Source organism: Pipistrellus kuhlii, unplaced genomic scaffold, assembly GCF_014108245.1.
Source record: "Pipistrellus kuhlii isolate mPipKuh1 unplaced genomic scaffold, mPipKuh1.p scaffold_m20_p_9, whole genome shotgun sequence".
In the NCBI taxonomy this organism is placed as follows: Eukaryota; Metazoa; Chordata; class Mammalia; order Chiroptera; family Vespertilionidae; genus Pipistrellus; species Pipistrellus kuhlii.
This window is the reverse complement of record NW_023425595.1, coordinates 45,088,657-45,101,984: the sequence shown is the minus strand read 5'-3', so window position 1 is coordinate 45,101,984 and position 13,328 is coordinate 45,088,657. Positions and strand designations below refer to the sequence as shown.

Genomic DNA, 13,328 nt, shown 5'->3' with positions numbered 1-13,328 from the left:
GATAGGAATAAAGAAGAAAGACATAAATTAAATAAGTTTAATACTGTATGCTGGGCTACAATTTAATTTTCAGAATATTAAACCAGTAGGTATTAATGTAATAAACTCTATAGAATACAAATTTAAATTGATTAAGCAGTTCTTGGCATACACACACACACACACACACACACACACGCACGCACCACATACACTTAGATATATACACACTTATAAAAGTATGTATTTATGCCCTAGTCGGTTTGGCTTAGTGCATAGTGTCGGCCTATGGACTGAAGGGTCCCAGGTTTGATTCCAGTCAAGGGCACATGCCTGGGTTGAGGGCTTGGTCCCTTGTAGATGGCATACAGGAGGCAGCCAACCAATGGTTCCCTGCCATCATTGATTCTTCTATCTCTTTTTTCCTCTCTCTTCCTCTCTGAAATCAATAAAAACATATTTTTAAAAAGTATCTGGGGGTTAGGAGGAGAAATCAACCAAAGGACTTGTATATATCCATATAAGCCTAACCAATGGACACAGACAAAAACAGGAGGGTGAGGGCATGAGTGGGGGGGTAATCAGGGAATAAGAACACATCTGTAGTACCTTAATCAAGAAAGAAATTTTTAAAAGTATGTATTTACATATAAATGCATATATATACATATATAATATATAAGTACATGAGTATATATGTGTGTGTATGTATATATATATATGGATGCATATACATTAAAATATATTTAAAATATAAACTTTAATTTGAATGAAAATTGGATTAATCTGCCTATACTAATAAAAGTGTAATATGCTAATTAGACTGGGGAGACCAGACATCTTCCAGATGTCCAGCTTCCTTCTGGACAAAGCCACGGTGGTGGGGACCAAGGCAGAGGCAGTTAGAGGTAATCAGGCTGACAGGAAGCAGTTAGAATGGGACCAGGCCTGGAGGAGAGCAGTTAGGGGGTGACCAGACCAGCAAGCAGAGGTGGTTAACCAGCAGGGGACCAGTTAGGGGATGATAAAGCCAGCAAGCAGAGACAGTTAGGAGTAATCAAGCAGGCCAGGAGGGGAGAAGTTAGGGGGCAACCAGGCTGGCAGGGGCCAGTTAGGAGGCAGCCAGGTCGGCAGGGGAGCAGTTAAGGTGCAGCCAGGCCAGCAAGGCAGTTAGGGGGCAACCAGGCTGGCAGGGGCAGTTAGGGAGCTACGAGGCCAGCAAGCAGAGGCAGTTAGGGACAATCAGGCAGGCAGGTAGAATGGTTGGGGGTGATCAGGCAGGCAGGCAAGTGGTTAGGAGCCAGTGGTCCCAGATTATGAGAAGGATGTTCCAGATTGGAGAAGGTGCAGGCTGGGCTGAGGGACCCTCCCAAAGGTGCATGAATTTCATGCACTGGGCCTCTAGTAATATATATATCTTCAACTTAGTCTTTTTCAGATACACCATATATTGTTCATGAAATTTTCATGGCATTACACCTCAACAGAATTCTAGAATATGGATGATATGAGCATTACTATCCTGTATGGATATTTAGGTTGCTTCCTATCTTTTAATGTGACAGTAATTATCTTTGTACATACATTCTTGTGCCCATGTGAGAGTATTGCAATAGGATAGGATCCTTAAAATGGAATTGCTGGATCAAAGGGTGTGCACATTTCAATACTGTCCTACCAAAACGCAAAAGCCAAATCAATTTATACTTAATTTACTTTGCACTTGAGCATGAGAGTGGTTTGTTCCTTGCATGACTTTTTAAATTTAGAAAATGAATATGACAGTATTATATGATTAAGGAAGGTGAAGGAACTTTTCATTATTATTTTACAAATAAAACTAGGATCCTAAAAGATAATGATTAGTTTAAAGCTATTGTTAATGAGTCAGAATTCAGACATGAACCCATCTCACAGGTCACATTTTCATTGTGCTGATAATTTCTTCTGTTGTGTAGTAGTTTTAATTTGATGTAGTCCTACTTGTTTATTTTTGCTTCTGTTGTTTGTATTTTTGGTGTCACATCCATGAAATCATTTATTAGACCAATTTCAAGGAGTTATTTTTATAGGTTTCTGTGATTTTGATGGTTTAATGTCTTACATTTAAGTCTTAAAATATTTTTGAGTTAACTTTGTGAGTGTGTAAGAGAGGAGTTTAGTTTAATTATTTTGCATGTAAATATTTAGTTATCCCAGCACCATTTATTGAAGAGACCATCTTTTCCTCTTTGAGTATTTTGACTTTCATTGATTGGGTTTAAATCTAACAATTTACTATTGCTTCCTTCTATTAGATTTGTTCTTTCTTTTCTATTTTTTTTCTTTCCATTGTGTACTTTCTTTTGGACTGAGTATTTTTTATGATTCTGTTTTTTTTTTTCTCCTCTAGTTGAATATTAATCATACCTGTCTGTTTGCTTTGAGTTATTTCTCTAAGGCATTGTTTTCCAAACTGCATTCCTTGCATCCATATCACCTGGGAATTGTTAGAAAAGAAAATTCTTGAGCCCTATTCAAGATCTGCTGAATCTAAAGCTCTAAGGATGGGGCTCAGCTATCAGTGTTCTATAAAGTTGCTCAGATGATTTTGATAAAGCTGAAATTTGAGAAACATTGTTTTAGGTTTACAGTATGCATCATCTCATCACAGTATATTTCATATAATGTTACACCACTGCATGTACTTCCAGTATCCCTGCATCTTTTTGGCTTTTGTTCTTATTCATGTTACTTCCAAATTAGCTTTAAACTTCAAAATGTATTGCTAATGCTTTTGTTTTAAACAGCAATCGTACTTTAAAGAGATAAAAATTAGACAAAATATACATTCTATTTATTCACTGATTCACCACTCACCATTTTGGTCCTCTTAATTTGGGGGTTGGATGCAGTAGATACAAATTTCCTTTTGATTATATTCTCCATTCTGAATAATTCCCTTCAATATATTTTATAGTGCTGTTTGGCTGGCAATAAATTATCTCACCTCTTGTTTGAAAATTTGTATTCCATCTTCACTTTTGAAAGTAATTTTTGTTTGGTATCGAATTTGCTTGGTATAGAGCTGTCTGGCAGTAGTAGTGTGGTGCTGGGTGGCTGATGCCACAGTGGTCATCACTGCTGTACCTCAGACGACTCCCTGTGGCTCATGTGTGATCAGATGAATAGTGTGATGGCAAGGCTTAGCCAAAGAATACCTCCAAATTTCATTTGTGAGGTTGGAAGCTCTACCTGAAGTATCTAAAAAAGTATGAAATTATTTCTGTTTTTCAAGAATCCTGAAAAAAAAAAATTACTGATTAGATGGTGCACATGCACCAGAATTGAGCAAAAATGTTCAGAGACATACATCCGTGGGCACCTTCCCACCCATCATGAGCATCCAAAGAAGACCTCAACCTTCACCTAAAGAAATGAACTCATGCTGCTACCTGCATTATGTTATGAAAGGGACTCTGCAGGAACCTCACTGTGGTTTCAGCAAGACGATGGTGGAAATTGTCAACAAACACAATATTCAGTTTAGGAGTTTTGGTATCTTCTCAGATGAAGTTGTTCATTAGGGCCTCCACACCTATTTCAATTGACCCCCCTCTATGCAGCTCTATGTTTTGGCGAGCTCATAGGAGGACTTAACATAGTTAAGAAGCCGGAAGCATCTGAAGAACTAGATACAATTTGCCCCAAAGCTCCCAAAGTAGAGGCAAAGCTCACAGTCCTGACAAATAAAGCTTCTGTGCTGCTCCATGCAAGGAAACATACGGGAAGCTAAATGTGTATTCAGCAAACAAATTCAATAGAACTGGTGTTGAAAACATGTCATTTGATATACTGGAGGATGAAGAAGTTCCCAAGGATTGAAAACATACTCTAATTGCCTAACCTACCCTCAGCTGTATGTGAAAGGGGAGCTTGGAGGGCTGAACATGGTTAAAGACCTGAAAGGAAATGGTGAATTGATGCTGCCATTGAAAGAACAAAATAAATGTAAAATGTGGTACCCAACTAGTGCAGGGAATAGTTACAGTGGAATAGCATATGAGTCAATCCTCAGACATGGATGAGGAGGAGAAAAGCCTTCTTCCCCAGACTGGCTCTGTGTACCCCAAAGGTTGTGCTAAATAATTGTATGCTATGTTTTGTTCCACCAAAAATAGAATGTATTAAACATCTTCAAATTCAATTTAAAAAAAAAAAAGAATTCACTTGGTATCCTATAGGTGACATTTTATTTTGTCTTTCAGCATTTGATAGCACTTCATTGCCTTCTGACTTGCATAGTTTGTGAAAAGTTGTTCATCTTTCATCTTTTGCTAATTATTTATAATGTGTCTTTTTCCCCCTCCAGCTGCTTTTATAATTTTCTCTTTGTCATTGGCTTTCATAGTTTTACTATAAGTTGCCTTATGTGGTTTTCTATTTGTGTATTCTCCTTGGGGGTTCATTAAATTCTTATTCTTGAGTCAGTGTATTTGTTTTAATTCAATTTGGAAACATTTTTATCAGTTACTCCTTAAATGTTTTGGTTTTTTTCCTTTTTCCCTTCTGTCATCTGTCATTGTTGGAACTATAGTTACATATAGTTTAGACTAGTAGATATTGTTCCATAGGTCACTGAAGCTTTGTGGATTTATTTATTTATTTGTCTGTTGTCGTCATTTTTTAAATATTTCTTTCTCTGTATGTTTCCATGTTGATAGTTTCTAGTGCCCTCTGCATGCTTACATATGTTTTTTTCTTCAGTGTCTAGTCTTCTGTTAACCCATGGTATATGTATCATTTTAAATACTGCCTTTAATCATTGCAATTTCCATGTAGGCCTTTAAAAACCTTTTATTTCTCTTCTCATTATGTTGATTTTTTGTCTTTAAACATATGAAGCATGATTCCCATCATTGTTTCAATGGCCATGTCTGATAACTCCATCATTTCTATCATTCTGGGCCTTTTTCTATTGACCTACCTTTCTCCTTGTATTAGTTTGCTAGGGTTTCCATAGCAATATCCTGATGACTAAATGGATTAAATAGTAGAAATTTATCTTCTCACAGTTCTGGGGGCTGGGAGTCTCAGATCAAAATGCCAGCAGGGTTGATTTCCTATGAGACCTCCCTCTTTCTTCCTCCCTCCTTGGCTTACAGATGACCATCCTCTTATTGCCTCTTTACATAGACTTTTTTCCTATGCATGTCTCTTTGTATATCCATATTTTCTCTTCTTATAAAGACACTAGTCAAGTTGGGTAGGGTCTATTCTAATAGCCTCGTTTTAACTTAATCACATGTATAAAAGTCCTATCTCCAAATATAGCTACATTCTGAGGTACTATAAGTTAGAGATTCAACATATGAATTGGAGTGGGACACAATTCAGCCCCTAACACTCCTAGTTATAGTTGATAATTTCTTGCTTTATACATTCCTTATAATTTTTGATGGAATGCTGCACACTATGAAGTTTAGATGTCAAATACCAAATTTTGAGTTATTCTTTTATATATTGTTGGATTTGTGTTTGGCAGAATGTTTTGTTACTTGGGTTAAGTTTTTCAAGGATTGCTTTTGAGCTTTGTTAGTTTAGGTCTAGAGCAGCCTGCAATCAAAGGCTGCTTTTACCAATATCCATTCAACCTTTTTAACAAATAAAGTGGTACCTTTCTAAAGCACTCACTACCCATTGCCCATGTATTATATATAAATCTTTCTATTCTGGCTGTGGGAATATGAATTATTCTCCAGCTTATGTAAACTCTGGATTGTGCTTGACATACTGCTCCCTGATAGTTCTTTACTGAGATTCATGTGATTTCTAAAAAATATATATTTTATTGATTTTTGACGGAGAGGAAGGGAGAGTCCTGCACACCTCCTACTGGGGATGTGCCTGCAACCAAGTTACATGCCCTTGACCAGAATCAAACCTGGGATCTTTCAGTCCACAGGCCGACGCTCTATCCACCGAGCCAAACCGGTTTTGGCTCATGTGATTTTTTTTTTTTCCCTCAGACAAGAGAAAATCAGTATTGAACCCAACATTTAAAGATACTCCTCTATAGATCTCCAGAGCTTCTTTCTGTAGATATCTCGTCCCTTCCATATTCTGCTCTAAATTCTAGCTACTTTGGCCTGAACAAATGTTGTTTGTCTCCTGAACTCAGTGAGACCATTAACCAGTGTTGCAGCCAGTAGCTTACCTCCAGGCAATAAGCAGAGACTGTTTCTGGATCCCATAGTTTCCTCTTTCTCAGGGTTCACTGTTCTCTTCTGCCTATTGTCCAGTTTCTGCAAATACTTGTTTCATGTATCTTTTTTTTCTAGGTTTTTAATGCTGGAGGAAAAATCTAGCCCCCATTACTCAGTCATAACTGCAGGGAAAGTTTTATTTTCATAGTTCTTTGATTTATTTTTTCAAGATGAAAAGTTATAATAAAATCATTTTTCAGTATTTGATATAAAGTTTTTGTACCCTTTTAAATGAGTTCACTGTCTTTTTTTTTAGCACCAATTATTTTCAGACAGTGAGGACATACTGTATTTGTCTAGTTATATGAATTGTTAACCATGTCTTAGGAAGAATTCCTGCAAGCCATCAAATATGGAAGAAGATTATTGTGAAATGTTTGTCATTTTCTGGGATTTATTTAGACTATTTATTAGGGATGTGTATAATTTATCTACTAAAATTTTATGTTAGCAAATAAAACCTGCTTGGCATTTGTTATAATTATTGCAGTGCATAATTGAAAAAGAAAATGTATCCAGATTAATGAGGTTTTTTTTTTATTTCAATGAGGATATAAATCAGTAACTTAAAATTATCCTTTCAAATCAGTAATGCCTTTTCTTTCTCTTCTCAAATTCATCACTGCCCATGCAAATTTATGGAACCTTTAGGAAAAATATATATAAAACAACTATAAGAGAACATTGACATGATCTGGTGTGGCTAAACATTTATCAACTGCTGCTGTTGGTGTAGTTTCTGTCCTTAAGAGGCATGCAATGAAAAGGTTAAGGCAGACTGCTCACTCTCTGATAATAAGCAAATATGTGCTCAGATTTACATTCTTTGAATTATCCTGAATTCTAGAATGGAAAGCATGTAGTAAATAAAATATCTTCCAGGTGATCATCTACATCTGAAAATAACTTAAAAAAAATTGTTTTTAGTAAGCCCAGCAGCAGGAAATTAACTTTGTTAATACCTTACACATGCTCATAAAGCATACTTCTTGTTACGTTCTGCCAAATTTTCCACCTGATTTTCCATTTTCTCCCTCTTCCTTCCCAGGAAAACAGTCGGTGTGTTTTGCTGTGGACCCCGATCAATTTCTAAGACTCTCCGTAAACTGAGTAACCAAAACAACTCTTATGGGACAAGATTTGAATACAATAAAGAATCTTTCAGCTGAAAACCTGGGATTTAAAGAAGGAATGAGTGCAATTGCTAACACTTTGAAATTCAAACAGCTATCCTCTGCCAAAGAGTAGCAAGGCTTTCTTATTTATGATTACTTAACATGGAAATGCAGAAAATGAGGCAAGATGACAGGTCACAGTACACCAAAGAGGCCCTGAAGAATATCTGATGCGATGATTCACTTTTCAAGGCTAGAATTAAAACTAATATTAGATGCCCACTGTTGATTTTTATGGCAGATTCAAGGACTCCCTAGTGAGGAGCTACGCTTTCTCACTGTGAGGCTGATAGCCCTGGTCCTCTTTAAATTGTTTTTGGTTGAACAAATGGAAGATTGAAGAAAATTAAAAAATTCATTCAAACTCAAATTACATTTTCCACCTAAGAATAACAGAGTAGCTTTGATTTAGAAAACCTCCAGGCAAATATATTAGATGTTTAAAGATATAGCATAAACTCTCTATTGATACGGGTATTTTGTGTCAATATCTAATTTTCCTCACTACTGAGCTAATACCTCTACTTGATGTCTTTAGACTTTATGCTGAATGAATCTTTTACAGATGTTGTATCTATTTTTATATTCCCCCCTTCTGTCTAGGGAAATCTTCCCTCCCTTGGCATGCATTAGGCATAATTATTTAATCAGTCATATTTACCCTCAATTTATTTAATCAATTACTGCTGCATAGTAATGAGGAAATATTATTACTATAAATTATAAAGGGATATAGATCTAATAAGTTTTTTTTTCACTTTTCAGCATTATGATCTTTTATTTTTCATTACTTCCTCCCCAAGTATAGTTTGTCTTAGTTTCCAATTTCTTTTTAAAAATACATTTTTATTGACTTTTAGAGAGAGATGCATAGAAAGATAGAAACATTGGTGAGAGAGGAACATCATCATCCATTGGCTGCCACCTGCATGGCCCTTACTGGGGACCAAGCCTGCAACCTGGGTATATTGCCATGACCAGGAATAGAACTGGCAACCCTTTGGTTCTTGAGTTGATGCTCAACCGCTGAGCCACACCCGCCAGGCTTCAGCCTCTTAAGGTACTTTGTTTATTTGCACTTTGAAACCAAAGGGCATGATGTCTGTCAGTGGTCACTGAGATAGATACAAGATCTCTCTCTTGTCACACATTGGTTATGTTGAAGATATTTAAAGTATAGTCAAATCCCTAATAGGAAATCTGTATTTTACTTCCTACACAAGATGAAATATTTCATTAGTTATTCAAATTCAAGTTCAAAATCCAACAATATTATTGCTGCACCACCTGCTTTCCTGGTCTCCCTAGGGAATTATTGAGTTTAAAGTCATTGTTAGGTTTACTCTGTGTGATCCTATCAGTCAGGTTCCCTGGCCATTATATTCCCTCACAGGAAGACTCACTTCACTACCTTAAGAATGAAGGCATTTTTACAGTTTAGTGATTTTTGTTTTGTCAACCTTTATCAGTTGCTATCAAATATAGCACATTGCTGAAATCAGCAGCATAACTTCTCTTGCCTTTGTTAAATTTTTGCATGATGTAATGTAAGTTGATAGATGCTACTGTCATTTTTTTTTTTGTTTTTGCTCTGATCTAAATAACAATCAAGCATGTTGTATCATTCAGCATTGGATTTCCATAAACATGTTACTCACAGATATTTCTTCCTCTCCTTGGAATTCTTTCTTCTCCCTTCTGTGGAAGGTGAGACAGAAAAAGACATGGGAAATGTGCAATGTTCCTGCAGATTTAGCTCTGAAGACACAGTTAATAAATAGTGGATCTTGGCAACACTTTCTAAGTTAAAAATTATTTTCATGAAAACACAGAACAGAAAGAACCAGTAAAAATAAATTTAGTACAGGCTTGATGTGCAATACTGACTCTTTACTGATCGTAATTTATTGATATAATTAATACACCTAATTAGGTGATTATATTAATACACCTAATTTCACTAAAACATGTGGAAGATTTTTCAAAGAAAAAATAATCTTTTGGAGTGAGTAGGTCTGCTATTCTAGATGAGCCTTTTTGCCTATTTTAAATTCCAGGTGATGTTCAAATGTTGTGTTAACTTAGGTAATTTTTTGCTTCTGTAGACAGGAATGCCTGTAGAAGAGAGTTATTTATGTTTTGTTTTGAGGGAGCTTTTCTCTCTAGCTAATTATTCTCACACAGGTCTTAAAATAGTAATTTTAGTGGCAATAAATGTTAAAATTGAAATGGTATTCACAAAATCTCTATAAATTTATCTTCCCAACAAATAAAGGAGGCAAAGTTTACTCACTAAATAATTCAAGTTTCAGAAACATCATCTATTTGAGTGCGAATCAGCACGAACAGTCTTAGGGATTTGTGTTCTGGGGCTTGCGATGTCACTGGCTAATGGTGTGACTGTGGCAAATCACTTCTCACTCTAGGACTTCTCATTTGGACTAGATCAGTAGTCAATCTTTTTTTAGATTATCTTTTTGAGGCCCTGATTAAAAAGAAATATTCTGACAAACAATACAAAATATACATACAATCTTGGGGCCCACAGTCTCCAAAAGCCAGGACCCCTGTCTAGAAACCTCTGAACAAAAGTAACATTATAGGTATTTTAAAACTCTACCTTTGTTTTCTTTTCTTTTCTTTCCATTTTTTTTTTTTAAGTAACTATCGATTTTTATGGACTATACTAAGAAATTAACTCTGTGGGCAGAGAATCCAATAGAATTTTTAAAAATATGTTTTTATTTATTTCAGAGAAGAAGGGAGAGAGAGAGAGATAGAAACATCAATACTGAGAAAGAATCATCGATTGGCTGCCTCCTGCATACCCTCCTTCCCTACTGGGGATGGAGCTCCTAGCCCTCCCTGACCATGGAATTGAACTGGGACTCCTGGTTCCTGGGTCTATGCTCCATCATTGAGCAACACTTTTGGGCTCTGCCATTGCTATTTCATCTTCTTGGGTCTCTTGCTTTATGCAAGGTAAGGCTTTGATTTTACATATGAATATTAATAATAATAATAAAATAAAATAAATTTATATGCACACATTAATGTGGACCTTAGTTTTTTAATTTTTAATTTTTTAAATTTCAGGTTAAACATAAAGGATTGATAGTTTTTTCATGTCATGACTTTAAATGCTAATTGGGTGACTGTGATTATACAAGCTCTTAAAACAAAGAAATAAAAGCAGTGTAGACAAAGCATAGTCTGAATTGATTTACTCCATATACCCATGCTATTTATAATTCTCCCTTTACCCCCAGAAAAAAAGCAAAACAAAACAAAACAAAAAACACACTAGTCTTTACTTGGAGCATTCAAAGCAAGTAATTGATTTAAATTATAAGGCATTGTTAAAGATGCTGGCTAACACAACTGGGCCACCATCGTCATCAATAGATGATGCTGATGCTAAAGTATGTTCATTATATTGAAAAGAAAAACAAATAATAGGTAAGTTTTATTTTTGTTAAGGGTGGTTAACTCAGCCAAACAGTGATTTTTTCTAACAGGCCAGTAAGACACATTTTCAATGGCTACACCTGGCAAAAGTTCCCTTTTCTTATGCTGTCTGGAACACTTGCATATCCAGTTAAATTATAGAAACATAAATGCTGAAATTAGGGGGACTGTTATTTTGTAGTTGATGAAACTAAGGCCCAAAGGAAGATGGTAACTTGCTTCAAGCCATCCACTGAGCTTGTCACCGAGCTACTTGGAGCTCAGCTTTCCTAGTCTCTGCCACTGAAAGGCTCTTTTTCCTGTCCTATGGAATGTACATCTGTTTAGACACCTGTAGTTCTGTTAGCTTGAATCTCCCTGTAAACTCTAGTGCTAGCTGGAAAATAAGGTAGTGAGTGTTAATTCCAGATTCATAGCAGAAAATCACACTCTTCTTCCCAATGTATCTTCTGATTCTAAATTCATTAGTCATATATTCTGCCTACTACCAATAAAATCTATTTTCCTATATTAGTTTTAAAACATGACAGTTGTGCTAAAAAGATTTTGTTCTTTGGGTCTCTGTTTTGGAAATTTGTAATAGTATATAGTTTCTAGGAAAAGTTAATATTGTCATTTTTAAATTGACGTTCATAGGCAAAAGTCATAACTTCACCAGCTTTCTAATCCCCCCAGGGAACTGTTGTTATTAAAACAGATGACTGTTGTTCTCTACTCACATGACCATACCATGCTTCTTATTCAGGAGAAAAGAACCATCTTTTTGTAAACTAGTGAGACAGGAAATAAATGATGCCAAGCATAATGAGTTCTGCATTTACTTCAACCCCCGGACAGTGAGAATTCATTGACTCCTTCTGTCTCAATCTCCCCTCCATTACCCCAGCAGCTTTCTCCCATTCTGCAGTATTCTCAGAAGACAGAGTTGCAAGGCTAGCTAGATGAAGTTTTCCAAAGAAAAGACGCAGCAGAATTTTGATACTTAGCAAAGGGTCCATTAAGAGAACTAAAAAAAGGCCATGTGAATGAATTGAGATTAGCAGAGTTGCTTTATAATAGAGACAAGTATTTTTTTTAATGTGAACATACAGATTTTTATTGTTCCTTACACAAAACTTTAATTTTTGTTTATAGAATCTAAACGTAGATTTCTACATACATTTCACACTATAGCAAAATCACTCCTAATCTTAATGCAGAGAATGAAAATACAACGTAAGAACTGGTAAAGATAAGAAATGCCTCCTAGGGGCAAAACTGGGAGGGAAAAAGGGAAGCCCGAGACAGAAAAATTATTTTAATACGTCAGAACATGATAAGGCTTTTCTTTTCGTAATTTAATTGGTGACAAGACTGGCTATTCCTCTGGCTTGGGGAAATGTAAAACAACGTGGCATTCGGTTTGTTATTAGAGAGCCTCTCACGTTTTCTTCGCCGCTAGAATTGCAGCAGAAGCTTTCATCAGAATTGCAATCTTCTTTGAGAAGTTGAGCTTTGATGAGCTGCTGGTTGACCTAGAGGCAGCGCGACCTTCAGATGAGAAGCAGCACCTACATAACCGCTCTAATATATGTGGCAATAAAGGAGCGGAGGCTGCCGCGCATCGATTCCGCTGCACACGCCACCCATGAGCAGTCGTGGCAAGGTCAGATTTTCCCAGCTCTTCTCTGTCCACCCAGGCGATGAAACCTTCTTAATAATGCAGACACTGAGAAACAGATATTCTCTCTTGCATCATAACAGGGTATCTGTTCATCTGTATCAGCACATTCATGTGAGCCTCGTTATCAATTTAGGATGACTGTATATTTTATTTTAGTGGTGAGAAATCTCCACAATGCATCAAACGAGAGTCTGGCTTGCTTGCTAAAAAATATATGGCAGCTAACACATTGGCCAGGGAGACAGCAGTTAAATCTTACAGGTTTTCGTCTCCAACTAAGCCCTAAAGGAATGTAAAATACCTTGCTGCACATACATTGGAATGTGACCTGGGTTGCACACCTTGCTCTGTGTTTTGACGTGTTGCATAGTTAATTCTCCAGAGTCGCAGGGACTCTCCGGTTCAGGAAAATACCAGCTCTTGAGTCAGTGTGGCATCTTTAACCACATAACTGGGTGCCCAGCAGATGGAATTACGTTTATTAATCTGCTTACCAGTGGCCAGGGCGGGAAACTGTCTTTATTTTCTTCTCTGTGCCATAACATTTGGTTAAAATTCAGAGTTGGGAAGTGGAAATCACTTTGAAATGTGGGAATGGTTGGTGGCAGATTACCAGTGTCATCCTTTTATCCCGCTGCTTCCAGTGTGTGACGTGAACAGGTTCCCGGGTTGGAGATCAGACTTACAGCCTTCACCCCTGCAAAGCATTAGACCACGTGCATAAAAAGGGGAATGCCATCCAGCTCTGCCTAACTCACATGGAGGTGGTAGGGCAAGAATGTGCAGGACAGGAGGAAA

At 36.6% G+C, this 13,328-nt stretch overlaps 1 protein-coding gene and 1 pseudogene across 3 annotated transcripts in view; both read left to right on the top strand.

Annotated features, from left to right (window-relative positions):
* NOX4 (NADPH oxidase 4) overlaps nt 1-11,914 on the top strand; it is a 143,418-nt gene extending 131,504 nt beyond the window's left edge. For all 3 annotated transcript variants that reach the window (XM_036427453.2, XM_036427454.2, XM_036427452.2), the window contains exon 18: nt 7,273-11,914. In XM_036427453.2, coding sequence (XP_036283346.1) covers nt 7,273-7,393 — 121 coding nt within the window. In that variant the 3' untranslated portion in view covers nt 7,394-11,914. The remainder of the gene's footprint in view (nt 1-7,272) is intronic.
* Nucleotides 3,145-4,117, top strand: LOC118713016 (annotated as a pseudogene).
* Nucleotides 11,915-13,328: the final 1,414 nt, after the last annotated feature.